General features: G+C 38.2%; 1 protein-coding gene across 3 annotated transcripts; it reads right to left on the reverse strand.

Annotated features, from left to right (window-relative positions):
- On the reverse strand, positions 1–27,771 carry SNX16 (sorting nexin 16). 3 transcript variants are annotated; one of them, XM_066332766.1, is made up of 8 exons: positions 27,701–27,771; positions 22,705–23,170; positions 18,511–18,597; positions 13,643–13,791; positions 9,068–9,137; positions 4,780–4,916; positions 1,752–1,868; positions 1–1,490 (listed from the first exon to the last, which is right to left on the reverse strand). In XM_066332766.1, the coding sequence occupies exons 2-8, from the start codon at positions 23,074–23,076 to the stop codon at positions 1,385–1,387; spliced, it is 1,038 nt and encodes a 345-aa protein (XP_066188863.1). In that variant the 5' UTR covers positions 23,077–23,170; positions 27,701–27,771; the 3' UTR covers positions 1–1,384. The 3 variants fall into 3 exon arrangements, with proteins under 3 accessions (XP_066188863.1, XP_066188872.1, XP_066188880.1); XM_066332775.1 differs by lacking the exon at positions 27,701–27,771 and adding an exon at positions 27,160–27,399; XM_066332783.1 differs by lacking the exon at positions 1,752–1,868.
- Positions 27,772–27,782: the final 11 nt, after the last annotated feature.

Here is a 27,782-nt window from a genome sequence, read left to right on the forward strand (position 1 = left end):
TGGTTTGTCCAGTTTTATTTCACCAGGAAGGTTTATACAGTTCTGCATAAAGGTCATTGTATGCATAGCCTGAAGTACAAAGCTCTCTTTGAAAACTCCAGCACAAAGACACTGCATATTGACAACATTAAACAACAATGTGGGTGGTATAGGGCAAAAAAAAAAATTAAAACAAAACAGCATTTTTCCTATTGGAAAAGCATAGTAAAACAAGGCACTTTCAGTAAATAAGTGAAGAACAGAAAAATGCTGTATCAAAGATTCCACATAACTGACCCAGAGCACTGTAACAAAATTCTGCAGTAATGAACAAGTAAAATACAAAAAGGCACTACATAATCCTCTCCCTGCAACTCCCATTTCTCAACCAATTAGCCAACTGAACTTGGCACAATGGAGTCTTAATTATAAAGTGCATCTCCTGTCTTAATACATTTTGAAAAATAGGTTATACAACACAGGTACCAACATCCCCATGTGTACAATATATTGAAACAAAAATACACTGCAACCAGATTCAATCTAGTTATGAACTGTGCAGGAAAAGATATGGCTTCTTTACAAGTCTTTCAATAACCTCCACATAATCTGGAATATTTTTAAACAAACATGAATGCATTAGCAAGGTGGTAAGAGGTAGTGTTCTGAGTAAAGGCAAACTTACAGTTTTTGTTGTTACGTGGGCAGATAACAAAGGTATCCCAGATTTTCAAAGCAGCATTACTGAACAAAAAGTATTACAGCATGCTATCTTGGGATGAAAATACAGTGTTTTGGGGGTCTCAGATCAGTTCTTTCAGCAAAAATGACCATTTTACCATGTCCAACTATGATACCATTTTGTAACTACTTTTCTCGGTACTGGAAGTTTTCCTATTGCATTGCATAAAATTTCCAGAGAAACTTTCTTCAACTTTAGAATTTAAAACCAACACATTCTCCATTCCTAAACACAAACGAGTCCATTTTTACTTCAGCAAGCATTATTTTATGGCTATAAGAAAACACAAATACAAAACAGATGAACACATCAAATGTGTCACAACAGTGGCAATATATGACATATGAGTTAGACATGTTTCATGATTTACTGTGAAACTCTTGTCATTCTGCTAGGAAAGTCAGCCAAATTGTGTATGTATACTATCTAAACTTTAGCTGATTTTAGCCCTTATTAGACTTCAATATATTAAATATGTAAGGGCTACATAAAAACTGAAATCAAAGCAGCACTGGGTATATTTCTTACATTAAAAATTTGTAAGGATTTATGTAAACATTCAACGTGTGCATTCTTGCTCTTTGCTGTAAATTTTTCACAGCTACTCTATGATCCTACCCACAGATAACACCCTTGACATAAACCTCTCCCAGGTACCAGCCGCTATTCCTCATCTGCGGTATAGGCTACTTCAGCAACTTCAATTTCTGGGACAGAACTTCCAGCCAAAGAGCCACTCCAGCATGGCTCATGGTTCTCTTTGTCTGAGCTGCAAAGACAGATCAATAAGTGGAAACTGGTATGATTTTCTACAGCCATTTTATGCAGACAACCCACAAAACATTAACAAAGCCTTTTTAACTTATTGCTTATTCCAGATCTAAAATTATCTATCCTGAGGGCCTTTATGCAGCAGAGGGGTGCAGTAAAATGCTGAATTTCTCAGCTGTGCAGAATTAATGCACGACCAAACATTTCAAAAAGCATATTTTAATAATAACTATAATACAAGTAAAATAATAGTATTTACCAGCTGTCCTCACCCAGGGTACCCTGGTCTGCTTCTACTGCAGAAGACTCCACCTCACCACTGCACTCACTTTCTTCTCCTGACATTTGACGAGTCATTTTTCCTAAAGATAAATCCCTACAACAGATAAGAACAGAGTACCACCAATCCATACAGCAAACATTTGTCACTGAAGAACTGTTTGTTTCATTTTAACCTTGGCAGTTTCTGCAAAAAGATTGAAAGCAACCTTTCAATCTCACTCTGCATGCCACATTTCTTTTATTGGTACAGAAATGGCAGGGCTTGCACTGGATAGCTATTTAAACAGTTCATTTGTTCCAGCTGCTTATTCCTAAACAAAATTCAGTCCTCGAAATCTCTGGGCCACCAAGATGATTAGAGGGATGGAGCACCTTTCCTATGAGGAAAGGCTCAGAGAACTGGGATTGTTCTGCCTGGAAAAGAGGCAGCTTTTGGGACCTAATTCCGGCCTTCGAGTACCTGAAGGGAACCTAAAAAAAAAGATGCAGAGAGATTTTTTACAAGAGCCTCTAGTGACAGGACTCTTTTCCCAAGGGACAATGGCTTCAAACTGAAAGAGAATAAGTTTAGATTAGATATTAGGGGAAAAAAAAATCTGTATTTGTGACAGTGCTGAGGCACTGGAACAGGTTGCCCAGAGAAGCTGTGGATACCCCATCCCTGGAAGTGCTCCAGGCCAGGCTGGATGGAGTTCTGAGCAACCTGGTCTAGTGGAAAGTGTCCTTCTTCATGGCAGGGATTTTGGAATTAGATGCTTTTCAGGTCCCTTCCAACCCAGGCCATTTTATCATTCTCTGGTTGTATGACAATTTAGTAGCTTCACAAAATTCAAATCACTGAGGAGTGTGTGTGACTTCAGGTAAAAAATTGCATTCAGACTAAGCCACACACATCTTGCCTAAATGGCAGAAGGATTATAATCAAAGCACACTCAGAAGAAATACAGGAGGATGACAAAAAGATTTCTTCATTAGTTTCTCAAGTTTCTTACTGTAACTTTACAAAACCATATACTAACTTTCAAAGCAAAACATTTTTCCGTAAGTGATGAAGACAATTTTTTTCTTAATGGCAACACAAGGTAATGGTCCAGCTAGCTTGGCTACAAATGGGCTTGGCTTCTTTGGTCATGTAGGTTGACCAAAGAAATCCTTTTTACCAAACCATTTCTCTATGTGGAAAACACGCATCAATTTAGCATTAAAAGCTGTGACTTGAATTGAAAAAAAAGCTTGTGATCCATTTTGTGTTTAAAGTGATACTACTGTATTTCTCTTTTACATTGCTCTAACTACTGTTGCTATTATTTTATTTCAATGCATGCATCTTATGTAAAGCCTTAGCAGCATTCTGTAACATGACTACTGGCTATGCTTGAGCCAAAACCACGAGTAATATAATGAAAATAACAATCCTACAAGTCTCAGGACTTGTCCTACTGTCCCCTTCTATGTTCCCTTCTTCTGTCTCATATCCATTGTAAGCACTTGGCCTTTTGAACATGTGGGCATAAAATGCTTAATTCTTGTTGGGCCATCAAATAAACATTCTACTTCAAAAAGGCCAAAGACAGACACATTTCTTTTGGGTTCATTTCCCATCAGACAAGCTGAACAAGATAACAAGTTTATTTGGTAATTTTTACGGCTAAAAATCACAGAAGTTATTTTTCATAAAGACCTCAGACACTATGTGGCTGACTTTCAGTTACTTTTTATGTCTGGGGAACAAGCAAGCAGTGTATTTGAGCATTTAAAAAACATCTTCAGGGAAAACACTAGAATACCAAGTCCCTTGCTATTCACGCCTTTTTATTTTCAGTTACATAGAATTTCCTATCATGATGTTTTAGCCAAATGCAAGTTATTTAACTTTTCCTGACTATTTCACTATTTAAGTCGTCATGTCGTAACTTGCTCATCAAAGAGGGGAAGCATCTTCCAAATATAATTAGTTGCCTTCAGGAGTAAGCAACAAACTGAATATGGCATTCTGATCAGAATTTTCAGTCAGCCACAATAATTCTGCTTAAAGGCTCTTCCAAAGGTAGTTCACTAGAACATTTTAAGGTGTGATTTGTTAGTCAACAAATATGCTGGACTCAGCAAGATATTCAGTATTAAAATAAAATTTATTTTAAATTATCTTTTTTTTTTATTTATTTCTTTAAAGTCCCTGGTCTGACATACACAGAGAGGGGACATTTTTTCATCTCATCTCGTGTTAGGAAGAAATTCTTTACTGTGAGGCTGGGAGGCACTGGAAAAGGAAGTGAATGCTCCATCCCTGTAAGTGTTCAAGGCCAGGCTGGAGCTACCTGGTTTAGCAGAAACTGGATGATCTTTAAGGTTCCCATATAATTCTATGAAGTTCTAATGGGATCATAGGAATTCAGTCTTTTGCTAAGGAAATGCTGCAAAACTGACTCAGCAGCTCTAATGGGACACTGGATAGCACAACATCAATTCCTCAGCTCCTGCTACAGCATTTAGCAGACAGGTACCATTTTCCCTTGGGTTTAAGTGGACAATCTCCCATGCTATTTAAATAGTACCTGCAGCATCTCATTCCAAGCAATTCAGAACAAAGTTAAACAAATTATTACAGATATATGTAACTGCTTGATCACTATGCTCTGTCAAAGCTTTGAGTACAGACAGAATTTTGTAACTCAAGGCAATTTTCCCACTCATCTCTAGCAGGGCATTTCACATTTTCAACAGTTCAAAAGCAAAACAGAATCTTGCTCTATCTTTACAAGACTTAAAGGATTAGGAAACAATCCCAGTTACTTTAGAGGGAAAAGATAGGAAAAGTTTCACAGTCATTTGTACTAAACAGCTTTTAGCCAGCATATGAGAAAGAGCTTACTGAAAAAATTGCTTTGTATGTGGTTATGTAGGGAAATGGTTTCCAAGATACAGCTAAAGCTTGTGCTTGTGACTAGATAGAGAAAATGCTTTCATGGAGATAACCCCCTAAAACCCTTAAAATTTCTACATACCTAATTCTTCTTTCAACAGCATCAATATGAAGTTGCTTTTCAGATAATAATTTCTTCAGTGATTCAACCTCCCTTTGTTTTTCAAGCAGTTCTTTTTGTAGACGATAATTTGTTTCCTCTAGAGTTTCACAGAAAGCCTAAAAGACAAATTCAAGAGCATCATCAATTTACCTTCAGTGGACTGCCTTTATTGACTTTTCTCTTAGAACTATCAACCTGTAACAGTGTTAGAGCTGCCTGTTGTCAGATTGATAGAGCTTTTTATAGTAATCAATTTTTAACAAAATTCTTATCTTCATAAAGCTACTTTGCTTTGAATGATGAATTTATTATGCTAAACTGCAATGCGAATACTTGAATCACATCATTTCTCTGACAACAAGAGAGACACTAGAAGAGCAGATCCTGATTTTGAACCTTTTTGGCTGTGTTGAAAATAAACCGAACTCCCTGCTCCCTTTTCTCCTCATAAAAGTTTTGTTTCCACATGAGTTGAAAGTCAGTTTCAAAGTATGTACGTATCTATTCCCACGATGTGAGGAATATTTAGATTAAGTACATATGCTTTCCTTACCCAGGAAAAAGACAAAGCTGTACAGTTCTGTACCAGACACCTGCTACAAATATGAAATCATGACAATTAGAAGATCACTACAAAAATATTTTGAAAGTTTGTTAGGATGCTGTGAACACTAACTACTCAGCCATGACAAATATGCTGTGCTTCTCTGCTGAGCATGACATGTACGTATCACACACCCTGATGGATGTGTCAGTGAAGAGCCCCTGTCTAATGCAACATCCACTGAATGCAGGAAGTGACAGGAGCATTGGCACAGAGCCTCCTCATCTATTACTGGAAAGCACAAGTCTTCCAACAGTAATGTGCGATTCTGATTTAATAATTTACATGTTCCCTATAAATAAGAGCCCCATGTGGGAGGCTTTCTTGGCTTAACATTACCTGCAACTAACCACTAATTCAGAGTCCACTGAATATAAACATTTTATATGAGCTTTTATATGAACAGTGCTGTTAAGACGTTCTTTTTCCTGAAGTTTTAAAACAGGCTACAAACATGAAGAATATACTATCCTTTGCTTTAACTGAAGCAGACTCATGATCTTTAAAAGGTTAAGTTTTCCTGTAATTATACAATACAAACAAGTGAGAAGTTTTAAATTCAATAACCCTATTTTTTCCAGGGAATTTTAATTCATTTTATTGACTCATAAAGCAAATTTATCTTTGTTGACAGGCACTTGAAGACCAGTCATGAGTTAAGCCATAGTTTCATTCATGTCTACTACAGTCAAGAACACGGGTCATGCAACTCATTCTTGAGACAGCATTTGTAGTGATTGCTTTAGCTATCACTCTGGTTAAGCAGTCATCTCATTTCAGCCCAGCCAATTAAATAATTTTTTCTGCTCTTTGTAAAATATTTAAGGTTGCAGATACCCTAACTGAAAATTGGACATTATTTCCTTAAGAACATTAATTAAGTCTATTATTTCAACATTTAGATGCATGCACATGGAAACTTCCCTATACACAAAATAGATAAAAATATTGCACAAATGTTGAAAACTGTTTGACTGTTCTGTATGAGAACTGAATAAAGCCTTTTGGAAAAACTCATCTCTGTCTGCAATCTGGGTATGAGCTGCCCAAGCAAACACAGACACTGTTTGCAATAGAGTAAGAAAGCATCAATATATTCAGAAGGATGCTGTAACAGCAGAAAAGTGAACCAAAGCTGAGAAAGGGAACAGCATGTAATGAGCTATCTTGGACACTTGGAGTCTGGAACAGTTTTAATACCCAGGTTGGACTAATTTTCCCTGTAATTTTGAGAGGACAACCAGGAGACAGCTTTGCTTCCTGTTTCAGATCATGAAACAGAGATGGCCGGGAAAAGATCTGTGGGAACAACTACCAAGGATATGAGGAAAAAAAAAACATTTAGTGAATATTTTGCCTACTTTCCTGTGAATAAATTTCTAGGTCTAATCAGCTTCTAATGGAGCGGGTACCTGTATCCTTCACCCAAAAAAGATAAATGTGTTTTGGTAAGTCCTTGGAATAAGAGAATAGACATAAGCCAAATAGAAGATATCCATATTTTCCGGTATCAGGAAACCGGAAGATTTTTTTCTGCAATGCTTTGGATGGTAATAGAAAGGCAAAACAGAACTAAGTTTTGAGTATTTTTTAAAATGAACTCCAGGAATAAATACATGAACCTTGATGCTTTTCCTGTGTAAAGCAGTTCAGATAATAAAAAAAAAAAAAAAAAAAAAAAGCAACAAACAGTACGGGATGGCAATAGACGCTTTTAGTATACAGGAGTTTAGGCTCCTAACAATCAGAAGCACGACAAAAAGCATGACCACAACCATGGATTTCAGGTTGAGCAGACTTCAAATCTCTTCAGAAACCTGCTTGGAAAAAAGGGAAAACACCTTGCAGCAAAGAGCAGTCCAAGAGAGCTAGCTGATATTTAAGGATCACCACCTCCAGGGTCAGTAAGTACAGCTCAACAAGTACAAAGTCAAGCAAAGGTTGCAGGTGGCCTGTGTGGATGGGCAAGGATCTCCTGTGCTCAGACATTAAAAAGCAAGAGGTGACTAGGGGTGAAAGCACAAAGAGATCACACAGGAGGAATGTAAGACTGCTGTCTAATCTTACAGGGACAGGATTATGAAAGTGAAGGACAACCTGGAGCTGAATCTGGCAAGGCATGTGAAAAGAAACAAAAAAAGGATTTTACAAGTACATCATCAGCAAAAGAAAGACGGGAAACCATAGACTTGTTGTGTTGATTACAAAGACCAGCCTTGAGTAATTACTTCCCTGCAACCAGAAGGAAGGTCAAGACAAACTCACCTGCAGTGGGGGAAGACCAGATCAGGGAGCACTTAAACAAATTGGACATACTAATGTCCACGGGACCTGAGAGGTTGCACCTTTATATTGTGCTGGTGATCAGTCACTGGAGGAGGCTGGACAGTGAGGCTGAGAAGTCTCCTCTGCAGAACATTAAAAACTTGAGGGGACAGAGTCCTCAGCAACCTGCAGTAGCTGACCTTACCTGAGCCAGGAGGGTTGGAATAGATGATCTCAAGAAATCCCTTCCAATCTTAGTCACTCTATAAATAAGGTGTGGTATCTCTTGGAGAATTTTATTACAGCTGTCTCAACAACTTTACAGAAATGGGTAATAGCTAAAACTACAACAGCATAGCTGTTCTAATGGTTTGATTAAATTCCAGTGGAAGAATAACACAGATTTCACCACAGCATGCACGACTGAAATTTCAATGAAGGCACTTAAATTTTTTGTATTATCTGAATAAATAATTATGGTAATTTTAAAAACATTCATCAGCTTAAATATCAGGGATGAAAAAGGGATTGTACAAATCAAACATGAAATCAAACATGAGGTTGTGACACAAAAACATACCAAATTTTTCACATGCACATAGTAATGTAACAAGAGCCAAGGCACTCCTACAAAACAAACTGGCAAGTACAAATTTAGTTGAACAAGCATAATTTAACATGCATAATTTCTGCAAGACTAACAATGTATGTACAGTTCTAAAACACAGTTATTCTATAAAGCAAGAAAACTAAGATCATCTGCTCTAGACAACCTTGATACAGCTCTGCATGTCAGTAAAACTTACTTCTAATAAAATAGGCTGCAGGACACAGTATTATTTGTCCAGTGTGCTCATATGAATGTTGAAAGGCTGCTGGTTTACAGCACTACTTGACACTACTTAGTTGTCTGCAAGAACAACTAAGTAACTATTTCTGGTGGTTAGAATTCATCATTTAACTGCATTCAATACATGAGAAGGGATCCCTTCCCTTGACAGGGTAGTTGGAAGTAGGTGATCCTTTAGGTTCCTGCCAACACAATCAATGCCATGACTCTGTGGTTCTGTGATTTAATAGCAAGAAACATTTTCCTGCAAGACCTGGAGTCTAAGGTAAAAGCACTGTAACAATGTTCTGAATGTAAACTTATAAAATCATCCATGGCTCATACAAGTCAAAAAAAAGATATATTTTGGGACAGGGATGAAGTACATCAGTCAAAATGATCAGTGTGCACCAATTATCAGACTGTGCCCATTTGAGAAACACTTCTGTGATTTTCGTAAAAGAACAGAAACAGAAATTCCATATTGTTACACAGATCTTACAATATTCTAACAACACCTCAACACCTGCCTTTTGCATTCTGTTTCGATCTTACTATTTAGCACTTACCCTGCTCTCTTCTAGACTGTCAAAAGGACCCGGAGGATCATCCAGACAAAGAAATTCTCTCACTGCAAGGCTTTACCAAATAAAAGAGAGTGAATTACTTAAAGTACAAACCCAGCAACAACACTTAAAAATTATCATAAAATGGAGGTATTTCTTTAAGTGACATAAAAATTTACATCTTCTAATTTATTTCCAAGTATTCAAAATAATAAACAAATAAATAGTTAACAAGCTATTAAGTCTCAGTTGCATGTGTTGACCAGGGACAGTATTTAGAATGTAACTTATGAAGATGAGAAAGCAATTTTAGAAAATGATTTTTCATGTTTTTTTTTTTAAATTGTCATAGAATTTGTTGCTACATGACAACTGGCAAGTTTATCACTCTGGTATTGAAGAGGTTTGAAAAATTTTCTTGGAGAAAAATAAGTATTATACAAAGGATGAAGAGTGTGCTGTAAAAATTCAAAGACAGATCCCTTCAGGTAACATCAAAGGATTTAAGCATGAGCACTGAAACATGTTCACCAGTATATATTTTTATATTAGTAACAAGTTAAAAATAATAGAAGACTTTGTGCCATGGATCTACTACACAGTCATCTCTGGACACACATTTCAAACACACATTCCATCTGGATTTGTGTAACAGTTGCCATCCCTCTCTGTGCCTAGTTTTGCAAAAAGAAGAAGGAAGTAGGTGTAATCCTGTGGTTTACTAAAGAGTATTTCAAGCATCTGTCTCATTCTACCTTCCAAATTTAGATTACTTTTCACAGAACTCCTAAACATCTCCAAACATGTCCCTTCAGCCACCTTTTTATGACTTTCCTGCTCGGTTGTATTTATTCCTCTTCAAATAACTTCAAATCAGAACACTGTATTCACAATTAATCAGCAAGTAGTAACTTAGGAGCAATGCTGTGCTTGCATTCACTACTGCAAATATTTAAATCATCTCCTACTGAAGCGAGTGCACAAAAATGAAAATGTGAATTCAAAATTAATTTCCTGTCTCTTCCTCCCACCTGGAACTCATGGAAAAGTGAGGGCAAAAGGCAGTAGCTTTCCACTCATTGTCTGCACCTGAGGTTTTCACAAAGCACAAACACAAGAAAGGAAACTTTCACCCAACTGCCATCCTAATCAACCAGCTTCAGGCGTGGCAAGCAAAATGAGGAGAAAATTCTTCTTCATTATACTATCACTTTTAGTTTTAAAAAGACTCTCAAGAAGATTTATCTAACATGCACTGAACATTTACTATGTTGTTTCTTTACCTAAAATAGGCACCTGATGGCATGAATGCTTATTCACAGCCTAGCTTTGCTCTGAGAGTCTGCTCTGACCCTGCTCTCCTCTCCATGTGTTACATCTCTTCCTTTCATTTCATGAATGGAAAATTCTGCCTTTAAAGTACCACAGGGATCTTTTCTGTCCCATGACACAGCTTGCTGTAGACGTGTGCTGGCTGACATCACTCTCCAGGGAGAAGCAGTGCCAGCATTAGGGAGGGCAGCAAGGGGCAGTGCAGCACATCGGATCGCTGACTCCAAGCTGACCGAGTTCCTCCCTTCCAAGCTTCTTATACAGGGTGGAGACAGGATAGCTCTGTCATCTATATAAAGCCAGATGATGCTTCTGTTTAGCAGGTTAAACTTCCTTCTCCCACTTCACAAATTATATGAATTTTTCCTGAACACGATTTAACTCTGTGGGTGGATTTCAATTTGATCTTTCACTGAATCTTCAATACAACATAAAACATGAGAAGTCTACAAAACACAAACTCTAAATTTAGCCACCTGCATATATTATCCTCCATTTTATCTTTAAAATACTTTGTGGATCTAATTTTATTAAAAAACAAATACAACAAATGAGGTCTCCTATCCCCGAAGGGCAAATTTTCCATTGTCAATATATTACATAAAGTATAAAGAGAGATAAACCAGATTTATCTAAAAAGAGAAAAGGCTTTTTTGGTTTAGGTCTGACCCAAGCAGTTTGACTTATTTGCAACACTGGATAAGTAAATGGTGAGCTTTAAAGAAGAAAACAGGGTGCAATGCTGACACTGCTCATGTGGGGGACAAGTATTAATTCCCATTAATGATAAATTTATTCTCTGATAAGTGGGTAAATATATTAGATTGATCCAATCTCCCTCATTCTAATCACTTCTTGAGGAATTCAGATCTTCCATAGATCCAAACATTAGAACCCTATCAATAGGTTATAAGGTTTATTAAAAAAATGTCTTTATGCAGAGCCTTACCAGGACATTCTATAAACCACATTTCAGTTAACCACCTCTTCATTAGGCAAAATACAAACTGATTCTGCAAAGATTTTATATTAATTCCTTCCTGTATCTGATAACCAAGGCAGTCTAAAAGTCAGTTTGGAGTTTTTTTGCCTTAAACTATGACAAAGACTATTTTGTCCAATATGGTCCATCACCAAGATACAAACAAGCCAGCTGAAATGCTGAACTAGCTGCAACAATGTGAAGTGTAAAGACTTCAGATCTATTTAAGCAAGTCCATTCAATTCACTAGTGTGTCTCCAGCACCATAACAGAAGTTACATGTAGGAACTATTAGAGATTGATTCCTTTTCTTTTTGGCACACGTATTATTGTGTAATTTAATTATTATGATGTTTTCAAACTTCTCAGCTGCATACCTCACCCATATAATCTTACTTAATAGCCACTGACACAGAAACTCGTAAGTTGAGCCCCATTTCTTTCTGAAACCATTTAAGCTTTGTCTCTGACACCTCACAGCAAAGCTTTGCTACTCAGCATGACATACTCCAGCATGACCATGAATCATCAAAACATTAACATTCTTTACTCACCTTCCCTCTCCACTTTGATGATTTCACACGCCCTGTTTGTCTCACCTAAGACAACAGACTAAAGAGAACTCTCCTTGCAGGGAAGATTTTCTGCAGCTTCATCTGTTCTTGCTTGCTTTCTCTGTACCTCTAACAGACATCTCGTTTGAAACTGAATGCTGTGTTTTAACACTGAACTGTGTGGAAGTACAATTCAGATTCCCCTAGCAATAACTTCGTTTTCCCCTTTTAAGTTCCTCTAATGATTTTAATGAAACTTTTTGACTATTGCTGAGTATGGAACTGATCCAGAAAACTAGTGGTATCAATACCAATAGTTATTTTCCATTTGCATAAACCAGCTGAGTTCATAAATCTGTATGGGTATACTTACTGTCATTTTCTACTTCAAGACACGAAAATTGATGTTAGTCACTCAGTGCCTCAGGATCCTTCTACAATAGTTTGTGATCTCATTGTTCATTCCATTTTCCAGATAATTTCAAGATGTTCTGAACATCAGTGTCCACAACTGTGATCTAACATTCCACTGGTATCACCCCTGAATTTCCAACCATCCTTTTCCCCTTGTCTTCTAACCATTTTATACCAGCCCTGTCACAACTACTTGTTTGTCTCTACAGGAGACATTGTGTCATTTTTATTTACCTGCTTACCACTTTGGGTTTTTTTTACTACAAGCAGTACTAAAGTCAGACTGATGCACAAATCCCTGTCTGCCAGACCCAGCAGTCGAGTGCTTTATAAAACCATGTCAAATGTACTAATAGCCCTTCTACTAAGAAGTAAAGTAGGTAGGAGCACTGTATGGTTTCATGGTCCCACACCACAGATTGGCAATTTTAAAATTTTGTTCCTTTAAAAGTCTCGAGGGAATTAGGTTTGCTTTAGAACATTTCTTACTCTTTGTTTTGAATGAAGTTTCAGATGATGACAGGTTCTCAGACTCATTCCTCAGAGAATCTCAAGTATAGCAACCTTAACTTTTATTTCTGGTGCTGGCAAAGGTTTTAACAACTAACCGCTTTGCCTCTAGCAAGTTGCTTACTTAAATTCTCTTCTTCGCCCGTAATAAAATTATTTTACATTTCATTTGCCAGAATTGCATTATATTAATTTTCCTGCTTTGGAAGAATCTCCCATTTAGTACAAAAAAAAGATACTGTTGAAAGAAATCTTTGCACTTTGCTGCTTAAACACATAGTTTTTTAAACTATTAAGACTTTCTTGATTTGTGGTTTACATTTACTTATGTACAGGAACTTGTAAAGACTCTTATATTACTTTCATGTCATGGCAATAAAACCCCTGTAGTTCAATACAAGTTTTAAGAACTAATTGCGTAATAAGTGTAGTTCTCTCCATTATGAAACCCTAACACACCTAGTATAAATAAACAATATTATCAATTCTGCATTAAACACAGGAAGTAATGCTTTAGGAATACACAAGGAATTATTTTAACATTTTAAACACTGCAGCTTTTAGTTATCCCTATACAATTCAAAACACTGCAATTTTTTATGCTAAGATGAGACTAATTTAAAAGGACATTGAATCATTCACATAATGAACCAAATGCACAATATAATTGTTACAGAATCCCTTACCACACTGCCCAAAGATACACTGCTGGAGTCCAGGAGTTTTATGAGAGGACTATGGACAGAAAAAAAGCCATAAATGCACAAGCCAAGGTTAATCACATACCAGTTAGCAATATCTTTATGAGCTACTAGGTTCTGGAGAAATGCCTGCAGCCCCAACTGTCGATCTTCCAAGAAGTCAGGATTGTAATTATCCTTGAACCAGCGCTTTGGTGGAAGGGCCAACCGAAAGCCAGGAAACATATCTTTTAGCTGAAATTGAAATTAAAGACAAAATACTTAAAATTTTAAAAAAGTATTAATTTTGCCACAGGCACTGACTTTACTCAGATTTATGAGATATTTCTGACTTCTGCTAAGTTCAAGCACAAGGTAAGTCTAAACCATAAATACAATCCAAATTACAACTTCAGTTGCGGACACTGTTCTGTCACTTGCTGTGCTGCCTTATGCAATAGAGTGCTGTGTATTTTTCCTCAAATTTAACACACAAAAATAGGAATGAAAACCTCTCCTTTATTACTTAATGCCTGAATCTGCTATTTAAAGCCTTTGAGTCTGTACACATAAGAAAACTGTAAATAAAATGTATAAGATGAGTAATAATTTCAGTGGTATTTCTTTTAAATTTCTTCTACTCAGGGATAACAAGTACTATATATACACATATACAGAATAAAACCCCATTACAGATCTACAACTCTGCAACTTACCTTTCTTGAGGAGCTAGAAGAATAAATTACAACACATGCATGAGATACTTCTTGTAAAGAGTGGTTCTTTGTACACCCAGAATAATAAAATTTCAATATGCAAGTACATCTCAAACCATAGTAAACATGCTAAACTGTATTTCTGAGTAACTTAAATAGCAACAGGGTACAGCTGACATCAGAAATACCCAGATTTTTTCATTGAATTCAGATATAAAATATACACGTGAATGAAGGCATAGAATTAATTATAGGTCAGTTAGCCTGACCTCAGTACCGGGTAGGGAAATGGAGCAGTTTATATTGTGCCATCACACAGCACTTACAGGATGGCCAGGCTGTCAGACCCAGCCAGCAAGGGTTTAGGAGGGGCTGGTTGTGTTTGACCAACCTGGTCTTCTTTTATGACCAGGTGACCTGCCTGGTGGGTGCAGGAAAGGCTGTGGATGTTGTCTATTCGTACTTCAGCAAGGCCTTTGACACTGTCTCCCACAGCACACTCCTGGAAAAGCTGAGAGCCCATTGCTTGGACAGGAGCACTCTTTGCTGGGTTAAGAACTGCCTGGATGGCCAGGCCCAGAGAGTGGTGGGGAATGGTGCTGCACCCAACTGGCAGTCAGTCATCAGTGGTGCCCCCCAAAGGGTCTGTGCTGGGGGCAGTTCTGCTCAATATTTTCATTGACTACATTGATGAGAGTATTGAGTCTTTCATTAGTAAATTTGCAGATGATACTAAGCTGGGAGTGTGTGTTGATCTGCTGGAAGGTGGGAGGGCTCTGCAGAGAGACCTGGAATGGTTGGATGATGTGCAGAGTCGAATAAGATTAAGTTTAATAAGTTCAAGTACCAAGTCCTGCATTTTGGCCACAATAACCCCCCTACTAACCCCCTATAGGCTGAAGATGGTGTGGCTGGACAGTGCCAGGCAGAAAGGGACCTGGGGGCACTGGTGACAGCAGCTGAACACGAGCCAGCAGTGTGCCCTGGTGGCCAAGAGGACCAAAGGCATCTCAGCTGGATCAGGAATGGTGTGGCCACAGGAGCAGGGAGGTCATTCTTCCCGTCCTGGGCACTGGTGAGGGCCACACCTCGAGTGCTGTGTCCAGCTCTCAGTTTAGGGAGGACATTGAGACACTTGAGCATGTCCAGAGGAGGCAAAGAGGCTGGTGAGGGGCTTGGAACACAAGCCTTATGAGGAATGACCGAGGGAGCTGGGGGTGTTTAGCCTGGAGAAAAGGAGACTCAGGGGTGACCTTATCACTCTCTACAACTTCCTGAAAGGTGTCTGTAGTCAGCTGGGGGCTGGTCTCTTTCTCCAGGCAGCAACTGACAGAACGAGAGGATACAGTCTGAACCTGCACCAAGGGAAATATAGGTTGGATACCAGGGAAAGTTTTTCATGGAAAGAATGATAAAGCACTGGAATGATCCGTCCAGTGAGGTGGTGGAGTCACCATCCCTGGATATGTTTAAGAAAAGACTGGATGTGGCACTCGGTGCCATGGTTTAGTTGAGCTGTTAGGGCATGGGTTGGACTTGATGATCTTGAATGTCTGTTCCAACCTAGTGATTCTGTGATTAAACAACAATGAACCTCTCCAAGGGTGCCAATTATTTTTCTAATATGCACCATAATCAAAAAAACTTGAACATTTTGATAAAAAACAATTTTTCAAAGTTATGCTTGACAAAGAAAAATCTAGGAGAGGATTTACAAACAACATGAAAATGCAAATAGGTTTTACAAAATTTGCTATCTCAGCTGCCACAAGAATTGCTTCACCTTTTTTTCTGAATACAGGATCTAGCCAACTTCTGTCAGAGATGTTCTGCAGACACCAAATATATTAATATGAATGTTACAGTGACAGAAGATTCTAATGGACAGCTCTTTCACCAGATTAAGTTTTAGAAAGGTTAGAACAGATACTGCACTTCAACTAGAATCTCTCTATGTACTTTAAAGGAAGAACCACATTAATGGATCACCTTTGCTTACGTAAGTATTGTTTCACAGCATGAGGTGCTTTTTAAACATCGTAAGTATTGTTTATTCAAATAGCCCATGATAAATACTAATTGCTTATTTAGAGAATGGTTTGTTGTCAAAGCCTTGCCCTTTATTTCTGAATTTAATTATTTAAGTATGTTTTCCTCTTACTGAATTTTATCTTGATATTAGACTCTTCTTTATATCTTTAAGTTTATCTTTGGTCCCGTGAAGTTCCTTCATCTCTTATCAAGTTATCATTAATACCATGTATATGTAAGAATGCATCTGAATAGAACAGAACCCACAGAATATAACAAAATGAATTGCTGTTAGTTGTACAGAAGAGTGCAGATAACCATTGCTGGGAAAGCCTTTCAACCACACAGATTCCTGCCTAATGGTACATTTACTTGTCTGGTCACATGGATCCCATAATTTAATTCTAAGGAGAGAGTACACCTACCCACAGATTACTGCTCTTGTGGATGAAGAGTGTAAGAGCCAGCTGCTGTCAGTGAACTAATTCTCAACAGCACAGTCCTGGGGCATTCTTTCTTGAGCACTCCTCAGACAGTTCAGGAAAACTCAGGGGTCAGACAACTTATTCTGGCTGTGATTGCTTGCTTGGATCCAGCACCTTTCCTACTCCGTCCTACATCACCATGTAACACATTACAGGTCACATGAGTCCCAGTCTTGGGGAGAAATGGTCAACTTCTTAGTTCTTAAGACTAGCCATTTCATTATGTGTTTTATACACATTTCGAAACTTATGCTACTATTTTGTAAATCTCTAATATTTCCTGAATGGTAGTATGTTAAACTCCTAGAGCTGACATTTCTCTAATATAAGAAGTATAATGTCTTACAGACCAAAGAGTAAATGGTTTAGATGTACACTGAAAAATTAAGAAATTTAAGAAGCGATGCAAGCTTTTTAAAATAGAGATTTTTCCTTGAAACAGAAATATTAATACCTAGAAATAATGGTAGAAGCCAAATACTTTTGCTAAAAACTTGATGGAAAAGACTAAGGGCTTCACATGTAAAATTTAAATATATATTTTAATAGATATTCTGGCATTTTAATTTTTCAAACCACTGACAAACACACTAAGCCAATTCTTGACCTATACCTGACATAGCTGATTCAAAATGCAAAGTGCTGTATGAATTGACTTCCAAAATCTGAGTTGAAATACCAAGATCATTGTCTCAAAAGAAGTCAGGCTTTTGCCAATATCAAGACATTCTTTTATTTAAGACAGACTATATTTAAGACAGGAATTTTGTCAGAAATAAGTCTCTAAGCTAATTCCCATTTGGCAATTTAGTTTTACATTCCACTGGGGTTTCAAAGGTAGCCTAGAAGATACTCAATAGGTCAAACCAAGAACACACAGAAGTTTATAAGTTCAAGTCCATTTTCAAAATGTCAACTGAATTTAGCTGATTCAGCACATAAACCCAAAGTGATAACCTATATGAAAAATCCCTTACTGTGGGAAAAGAAAGAACTTACTGTATGTTATAAGGTTCATGTCGAAACATGAAAGAACATACTAGCAGAAAGTGTGTTCAACCAGCAATGAAAGATTATTTTTAGGAGTGAACAGTGAACAAAGAAAAGTGCAATTGCTTCTCTACTTTTGATAGCCAAACATTATTTACCAACCATAAAAACCTGTGCTTTTCAGACAAGCATCTTCCCTTTCAAGTATTCTAAAAATATTAAGTTGCTGACCCAGAATCCCTATTCATCTGGTGTTTCCTCCATCTTTAAAGATCTGATTGAAAAAAAATCACTATTAACTTTGAAAATGCAGAAAACAACTAAAGACTGACCTACATACAAAGAACATATTTACGTTCACGAAACTTCAGTTTTATGATGAACAAAAGCAGAGTTTGCTACACAGAAAAACACTAAACTACTAGATCATTCCTGCAAGAGAATACAAACCCCTAGTTCTGTTTCTATGCAGGGGATAAATATTCAAGAGTTAATTCCTTTATCATATAAACTAGGAATAAATGTAAAGTTTGAAGCGCACTAACAGATTCAGATGAAGTTGTTACATCTTTACATCAGTGGTAGTGTTTCATGTCACTTTGAAAAAATGAGGAATCACCTATTTCCAGTCATTAATACAGTATGTGTTTTATATGCAAAAAATCAGAAAAAAATAGAAGATGTGACAAAAATGTAGGACACAAAAGAAGTGAGGTAAGACAGCTGAGAATTTACCAGTTAATAATTCTCACCTTGTCATTAAGCCTGGAGAAATCTGTGTACCGTCTGAAAACCACCCAGCTTTCCTCTGGACTTCTTTTCACCAGTATTTTGTATACCTGTGTGAAAAGACAGAAATATCAGAAAAATGTGCAGAACTTCACCCTGCAATGTCTGGAAGGCTGAAATGATCCTCCATTTCTTAATAAATCAAACTTGTGGATTAAAAAAAAAAATCTTAATTAGAGTAAAAGAAATGCAAATAACAATTATCAATACAAAGAGTTCAAATTAATTTCAGTATTTAAGTACAGAGTTCCTGTAATTCCTAAATACATGTACCTATTTCTGCCTGTAAGAAAGGACAGACAGAACAAAAGGCTTGGTGATCAAAAAAGTAAGGGAAGTGTGTTTCAGTGATCTACTTTAACCTTTGCTAAATTACAGTTTTACCCATTGATCCTGGAGGCCTCTCTGTTTTAAGACAACTGTAAATAATCAGGTACTGAGTGTGATACTGTTTCAAAATGTCTCATCTGACTTGCTTCACAAGGAGAAATGATACAGAATAAAATTACATCCTCCTTTGCATTTGTTTCGAACATTAGGTTTTGTCTTTCCAGGCAAAATATGACTTCACTAGAAAATTGCATCAGAATGATTATACCAGCACTGTGTAACTGAACTAATGGATACTCTGAATCAGATTTAGCAAGACAACAGCACAGCAGTACCATACTCCTATTTAAAAGCAAATGGATAAAGAAACAAAACAATGATGACAATGATACTACAGTTACTTTTTAGGAGTATCAATATTCCAATGCCTGAACACAATGAATCTAGCAACACAACTTCAACTAGAAAACATTAAACAGTGTCAAATGTCATAACCTTACTCTCTCCAAAGTAAGGAAAGATGGGTTCTGCAATTGTACTGGATTATTTTTCCCACTCTGTATGTAAAAAATATAATACAAGAAAGAAAAAGCTATTTTTAGAATCATAATGATAAACAATCCCTCATTTAACCAAATTCTATTTGAAACATTTTCCAATCTGTTACATAGTAAAGTCTTTTCCAGTACTTCATGCTGTCATAGCAGGTCCTCTTACCTAGTAAGTATATTTTTCTTAGTGCAGTCCCAACATGTGATAACCCCAGTGTTAGCCAGCCTCTGTACAGGACTGAGACTGTTTCTAGCAATTTTGTATTCCATAATATATTAAGTTCCAGATAGTTACTATTATGGTGCAAATCAAAAGCAATTTTTCAGCAATTATTTCTCTTATCTATGTTTTAAACACAATTTCACTTTCAAGATTCCTCATCTGTGGAAGTCATGAGTGACAGAGGAAAAAGCTGTTAGCTTTTAAAATTCAAGCTGCAAAACATGGTTAAAAAAAGCATTAAAATATTTTTTTCTGCCTTGCCTTTTTATGTATAAATGCTTATCCAAATATTTTATTACTTTGCTTTCATACTAAAAGTATATGCAGTTTTATTTTCATAAAAAAATAAGAAATGACTGTAAAACTGTGAAGATTCTGCTAGTACACAGTAAAACACAGAACAAGAAACTTGGGAATATTTGTGTGAATCCAATCAGTATTCTATCCTTATATTCTACTCTAAGTTCTGCAAAAGCATTGTTTAAACATGTATATGAGAAAAAACTGAATCATTTCTAAGTGAACATAAGCTAACTTAAAAAAAGTTCACCGATTACAGTGAATTTAACTGTAACAGGGAGTGCAATCAACTTGTGATTACTGGCCTCAAAATTACAGGCAACCTGAAACAAACATGTTTTGTTTTCCTGCCAAAGTTTAAAAAAACGTGGTTTGCTTTTTTTCTGGCTTTTCTTTAAGGTTTGCAATTAACAAATAAGATGTAGAATATTACAAAAACACCTCTCAGTTCCTTCATATAAGATCTTGGGTAAAAAATCACAAATTAATTCAACAAATTCATTTTACGCCACTCAATCATGAACTGCTTTATTCTAAAAATGAAAATCATCAATAAAAATATACCCATATCTGGTAACATTCTATGGCTGATTCAGCATCTCATTATCATTTCTACTTGGCTTAAAAAAAAAGTGCTAACTGAACATTCCAGGACTGAGAATTCACTGAAGACTAAATGTTTACAAGAAAACATTTTCAGCCTAGGTTTTTTTCTCCCATAAGCTTTAGCAACCATGTACTCTAACACGCACTAACATCTAACTCTTGAAGGTTGGACATCATTCAGCTTAATCAGATTCTTATTTTTGGAAACTACGAGATGCTACCCACAGTAAAAAAAGAATTCAGCAGTTGAGTCTCCTCCCTTTTACAAATCATTTTAATTTGATTTCCACTGCCTTACATCTCACTGATTTAGCACTGCAAAAGCAACTCAAATTCCTAGGACTAATTACTCTCTGGCTTTAATGCACAACAGCACACTGCACACAGAACATGCAACTGAAAACAAACAGTTAATTGTGTGGTTTCAAAAACCAACACAGGAATAGAAGTGAAATCGGGAAGCGCAAAAATGCATCCAAGCATTTACAATGGAAGAATGTTTCACTTGTACTGTGACCTGGCCTTCCACATACAGTAAGGAGACTAAGTTGTCGTTGTTAATACAGAAGAACACCTTACAGGCACACTGGAATATGTCTTGGCAATGTCTTAAAGAAAGATAAAGAGGAACATGTCCAGAGAAGGGCAACAAGCTGGTGAAAGGTCTAGAGGGTAAGTCATGTGAGGAGTGGCTGAGGGAGCTGGGGATATTTATCCTGGAGAAAGGGAGGCTCAGGAGAGACCTTATGGCTCCCTACAATCACCTGAAAGGAGGCTGTAGCCAGGTGGGGGATCAGTCTCCTCTCCCAGACAACCATCGACAAGACAAGAAGACATGGCTTCAAGCTGCACCAAGGGGATGTTCAGGTTGGACATCAGGAAAAATTCCTTCGTGGGAAGGGTGGTTACACGTTGCAATGAGCTGCCCAGGGAGGTGGTGGAGTCACCATCCCTGAAGGTGCTAAAGAAATGACTAGATGAGGCACTTAGTGCCATAATATGGTTGTCAAGGTGGTGACCAAAGGCTGGACTCAATCTCAGAGATCTTTTCCAACCTAAATCACTCTGTGGTATTTTCAGAGTAATCCTTGTACATGTAACAATATTGACTGTTGTTTTAGTTTTGAAGGCTATTATTTAAAACACTTTTTAAATCTAATTGGTTAAAAAGTCCTGCTATTCTCTTACGCTAACACGCACAATAGTTTTTAGAAACTGAAAAATCTCAGGAAAAGACAGTATCATTCTCAAATAATATAAAGGCATCATTATTATTACTTTTTGAAAAAAGATCTCAATTTCATTAGTGTTTTAACTGCTACAAAGATTCTGCACTTATCTAATCTAAAAGAAAACATGAGGAAAAAAGTTTGTGTGCTACTTCCTTCTCCTTACCTATTTCTGATTAACATTGTTTATCTCAAGTAATATAATTAATAACCAGAAACAGCTTCCATTAGTCCCACAAGCACTGCTATATTATCTCAAAGAAATATTTCCACCACGCCCACAAAAACAAAGGTAGAAGTACATCAATATATTTATGGCATGCGAAAAAAATGAACTGCTAGCTACAGTGTGCTTTGAGAAAAATCAATACAAACCAGTTAGGGTGGTGTTCTGGCAAAAGATATGGCACAAGTGACTTCCCAGTCTGTTTACAGAACAGATTTCCCCTTACTAGAAACCGAGCTGGGCAAGAAGTTGAAACCTACACGTTTGCACTTTAACAGAAATGTTGTTTGTTAATTATAACTGCAAAGGGTTATATACATCAAGGTTTCTTATCGTTCATGTCAAATAAAAGACTACAACTTATTTAAGAATGTTAACTACATGGAACTTACACAAGGTCAATTTCACAAGGAATTGTAACTGCAAGGAATTCCCGACTTTTCCAGCAGAAATTGATACATGAAACAGAATTAATTCCTTCTATTCCACATACACAATTACAGGACAGACTGCTTTCTAGTCCCCGTTTTCCCACCTGTGTAACAGGAATGGTATTTTCCTGTCAGGAAGTACTTTGAAGCTAAACTGGTAACATCTCTGAACTGTAGGATTAATTCCTGAAAGACAATGCAAAGCACATTCAATTGTTATCTTTTCATTACAGGCTCAACAATACTATGCCCAAAACTTACAGTGAATTTTGCCCTTTCCTCCATCACCTCATAGCCCAGAATAGTAGGCGTGGATGGTCGATCTTCCCAGCTCCTGGAATCTTCATTCTGCTCTATTTCTTCTACAGGCTGAGTACAGTATTCTATGGATGTATCCAGACCTGTAAATTTAGTCCTAACAAGTGGACTGCTACACGCAGATGACGTGGAACCAATCTGGTCAGGCACGCTCATCTTTTTAAAACTATCAACTGTAGAGTCCTCCAGCTGTCCTTTTGAGGAGCTTGAACTTGTTGAGATGCTCCCAAAGGAAGAACTTCTTTGGTTTCTGTTTGTAAAGCTGGATGATGAACTTCCAATAGGAATAGGAACAGGAACATATGGTGTTGCCATCCTTCATGGGAAAAAAGCTCTTAGTTTTCAGTCCAGGAATTTAAACGTCATTTGCTGTATAAACCATGTTTCCTCTTGTTTTCAGGAACAGTACCTGCAATTAAGGACAGAAAATATTGCTGTCATTTTAAAGTCAAAGCAACACTAAGAGCTTTGGAAAAAAGTCTATATTAGCTCTGAGATGGTACATAGCAGCACTGATGGTAAAACATTTTCACAAAGAATTTGGCTTCATATAAACTGGTGCTTTTAGGTTGTATCTCAATTATTTGACAGACAGCTTTACAAGAGTTCTGTCTTCCACAGGTATTAAAACGGCAAAAAGGTAAAGCAAGATTACAAAAGAGAAAAATCCTTTTGTCCTTTAAGACTTATGTTATATGGTTTTATCCAAAGAGTCAGCAATTTTTTGGCCAATAAGAAGTAGTTTCAGTGACTATTTCATCTGAACAGTAGAAAAGACTTTCTCCAAATTGGTTCTGTAAGACATCCACTGCAGACTGTGCAAGCCAAACACACAGGCAACAATAAACATGACAAGAATCAAAAGACATGACAGTAAACAACTTAGGTGAAAACATATCTGCATATTACGAATTCACTGAAGTATAATGGATCTGTTTTCAATGCAAAGTATTTTTTCAAAACAACTCTGTCGTATATAATGCTGCAGACACTTGTCACAATGTTAAATACGCACATTTTCTGGAATCTGAATTGGAGCAATTAAGTTTTACAAGCATGCACATCAAAAGCAGGGTTGTTACAGCAGGTAGTTTTCCATTCCAGAAGATTAAAATGGGAAAAAAAAAAAAGTGCACAGAGAAAAGATAAATACACAATTTAGTATATTTTCTTCAACAAAACCATTTCAAACGAGTCTTTTGTGTGCACATGTACACATTTCTGGAAAAAAAGCAAAATAAAATTAAGACAGCAATATCAAACTGCCAAAACCCCCCCATCTCCTCATTTTAACAGAGTACCCAAAGAAGAGCTCTTACAAGATGTAAATTAAATGCCACCTCTCTGGATTAACAGGATTTGAGGCATGATCTATTTCACCCAGGAATAAACCAATCAACTAGGAGGCTGCAGGAAGCTGTGAAATGGGAAACCGCCAACCTGATTCACATCAGACAATCAATCATCTACTGCAGCAAAACCAAATGAGATTCCTAATTGTGAGGGTGAAATGATGCTTTCACTCTTGCTCTAAGTTAATACTACAGCACATGAGTAAAGAAATAAATTTTAAATGAACCAGCATGAGCATAACTGAGAAATTCTCTTGAACAAATTCCTTGAGTGGAAGGAAGGAAAACCAAACTTATTCATCCTTTCAGCAACACCAGGAAGTCTTCACCCACTCTCTTTCAGAAGGCTCAATTAACTTGACCAGGAGAGCAATTGCAAACTGGCAGTCATTTCTTGGGAACATCTCTGCTTCACTATGGAATGAGGCTGGACATTCAGCAGCACCTGAGGGAGCTGAAACGTCAGTATGATAAACCCTTGCTGATTCACTCAGCTGGTCAGGGATGGGATTTGAAGTATCCAGCAGCTTCTGGTGCAGCACAGTCTGTGTTTGATTGTGTGAGCGAAGCCACATGTCAGATATCTGACCTGCTTCAGCCTCACTTAGTGTGAGAGAAGCAAGTCACATCTGTTTCCAAGACAAGATGCTCTCCTGGAGCTACACTAGATCTAAATCTCTTTTTAAACCCACATCTCAATAAGAAAATCTATTTTCTGCCTTGAACAATAACCTCTGCAATATTTTTTCTTTAATGCAAGGTGTGAAGCATTGTCTGATAATCTTCTCTAGCAATATTCTCTGAACAACTAAGAATCTAAATGAAACACTAAAAAAGCTAGCTTCTTTTTCACTTGCCACTTCAGTGACTTTTCCATGTTACCAACACAAGGAATTGCCCTTAAACAGTGTCCCACACAGCCATGTCTTGGGAGGTGTAGGATTAAATTCCTGCAAACAGAAAAACTTAAGTGAGTCCAGACTGCAAAAAATCAAATGATCGATATGTAAAATGTGATTATACTCTGTTGCATGATGCAAACCTGGAGTGGAAAATAAGCCCACATCTTAGGGAATACTGAAGTTAACTTAGGAGTTTGTGGAATTTTAAAATGCAAAAAAAAAGCTTGTGCTTTTCATCACTTAACAAAAGGAACCAAATCAAATCCAAAACCCCACAATGATATGTTCACCAGTTACAATACTTGTGAACAGCCTCTCCTAGAAGAACTTCTTGCTTGAAAGTGAAATGCCAGTCAACAATTTACTATCTTGAGCTTCTTTACTTACTACATATTACTCTTAAATGCACAAAAATTTCTGAGCAGCTGCACCAATCTGGCAAGCACGAGAGCTCCACACAGACCACCCTGAGGACAGAGCCCTTGGTGCTGAGAGGCCAACACCTGTAGGTGCTTCAGCAGCTCTCATTTCAGACCACCTCTAATTCGGTACCACTGCCTGGATAGTTATTAGCAGCTGGACTACACTAAGCCTGCTCCCAGGGTACATTTTCTGGTTTAGTTTCTTTGGTACTCTCTAAGGCCACCCCAAATTATGAGTCAATGAGTATTAATGGTGGTGATGACACTATATTCTTCCGAAGGACATTCCTGACTCAATCTGACACAGTAAACATGCCCACAGACAAATAAAAGGGGCTGATACTACCTGTGTCAGACACAGATTCCTCTAACTTTGAAGAGTAACAGGAAAGTATTCTCTGAGTAAACGTCAGTTCAAGTGAGCAAATGGCACACAGCTTCACTTAACCTGGTATTTTTTTTTTTGTAAAACGTGAAAGAAATACACAAAAAATATTACATTACCGGATTCACAAATACATATATATTCCTAAATACATGTTCAAATCCATCTTCAGCTGTAGAGGTATCACAATTTCCTAGTACGTAAAATATTTACATGCTATGAGTTACAACAGGGTTCAAAATCACATCAACCTGCACTTTACAAAGGCTACTAAATATTACAGAAAAAATACAATGCTCAAAGGAGGGTCATAACCCTAGGAATCCAGCCTTATCTACGAATATAGTTTACTGCCAATTCATGCAATAAAAGGAACCAAGAACAATTTCGTTTAAAAAAACCAATCCTTTTAAACAAACCACGTCACTCCCTACTTACCTCGGCGCAGCAAGGAAGGTTTGTTTGCTCCTACCCCAGCTGCACAGAACCAGCAGAAACATTGCAGCACACCAACTTTAAGAGCAAACTGCTCATAACACCTATGAGAATCCCCAGAGACTGCACTTTCTTCTCTAGCTATTTAGTTGACCTTCTGCAAGAAACTTGCTTCCTGTTTGGAACCTGTTTTTTGATAGTTTGATACTCAGCTGTGAGCGAAGAACGAAAAGAGAAGGAAGAGAACATTTGCTGGAAGCGCTGAACTGCAAGATCTGAAACAGGATAGGACAGTCCCGGGAACCTGACTGTCACATGCTACAAGAGCAGCATGACACCAGCTTATCCTGGTGTTTACAGCAGCCACCTCCCTTTTTGCGGGTGAAGCAAATAGGCTGTAATAAAACCACTTAAAAAGGGTTTGCCTACAGCTTGCAGCTATCGCAGTTCCAAACCTTTTTAAGCTAATGGCTTGTATATTCAGTGAGAAACATGTAAGCCACACGATTCAAGGATAATAGGTTAGAAACAAAACAATCCGTACTTAACAGCTGTAATTGGATTTAGAAGACTTTTAGCTATGCAATACTATTTGTGATCTGGTTACAAATATCTTGCCTCTGTTTGGACAACGCAGACAAGCTGATCTCTGATGTTTAGGGTTTAAGTGCTACTGAGGAATGTCAGCTGAAGAACAAGCGGAATATATAGCAACTTCCAGAGTTAGGCTTAGCGATTTTTTAAATAATAATTTTGTGCTGACTTCAGCCAAGTTACCTAACAACATTTTTTACCTGCTTATAAACTCAAAATGGGAGGGGGGCGGCTATTTATCACACCACACACACGAGTAATTCCCGCCCCAAAGAGTCTGTTACGGAACTAGAAACAACTGCATGTACCTTGCTCCCAAAACCCGCACATCAGGGAGCGCTACTTCTGACCGGACGGTTCCGAAAGCGAGGAGAACCAAACCAGACGGGCCGGCACCGCGGGGGCAGCGCCCGGCCCGGCCCCGCCGCCGAAGGGCCGCGCTCCGGGAGAGCCGCCGCCGCTTTACGTAACTCCAGGGGCGGCCCCGAGCCCGTGACACCGGCAAGGCCCGGGGAACAGTCCCGTCCGCACGGCTGCGGGAACCGGCCGAGGAAACACCTGGAGGCGCGGCGAGGCCCCGCCCCGGGGAACGGCGGGTTCCGCAGGCGCCGTCCCGCCCGAGCAGGACCGGACCCCGCGGTGCCAGCGCCCGCGGCCGCCTCCCCACAGGTGCGCGACTGCTGAGACAGCTGCGCGGAGGCGGCGGGGGCCGCTCTCGTCCGGCGCGGGACCACTCCCCCGGCCTTCCCCGCGCGGGCTGCCCACCGCCTCGCTCTCCCCCAGCCTGCCCCCGGACTCCCGGCGCTGCCGCTCCTGCCGCCGTGCCGCCCGCTCCCCGGCCCCGCTCACCGGCTCCCGCCGCGCGCCCCGCTCCGCCGCGCCGCCGCCGCGCCCGCCCCGCACGGGGGGGGAGCAGGGGGCGGGGCCTGCC

The sequence above is a fragment of the Sylvia atricapilla genome, chromosome 1 (genome assembly GCF_009819655.1).
Source record: "Sylvia atricapilla isolate bSylAtr1 chromosome 1, bSylAtr1.pri, whole genome shotgun sequence".
Taxonomy (NCBI): domain Eukaryota; kingdom Metazoa; phylum Chordata; class Aves; order Passeriformes; family Sylviidae; genus Sylvia; species Sylvia atricapilla.

What these genes read in the sequence shown, in the direction of transcription:
- SNX16 (XM_066332766.1), bottom strand. Translation starts at nt 23,076, where the DNA reads ATGGCAACACCATATGTTCCTGTTCCTATTCCTATTGGAAGTTCATCA. An exon ending in CATAAAGATATTGCTAACTG is followed by an intron (nt 9,138 to 13,642) that starts GTATGTGATTAA and finishes TATTTGGTAAAG; the next exon opens with CCTTGCAGTGAGAGAATTTC. An exon ending in ACCCTGGGTGAGGACAGCTG is followed by an intron (nt 1,491 to 1,751) that starts GTAAATACTATT and finishes CTGTCTTTGCAG; the next exon opens with CTCAGACAAAGAGAACCATG.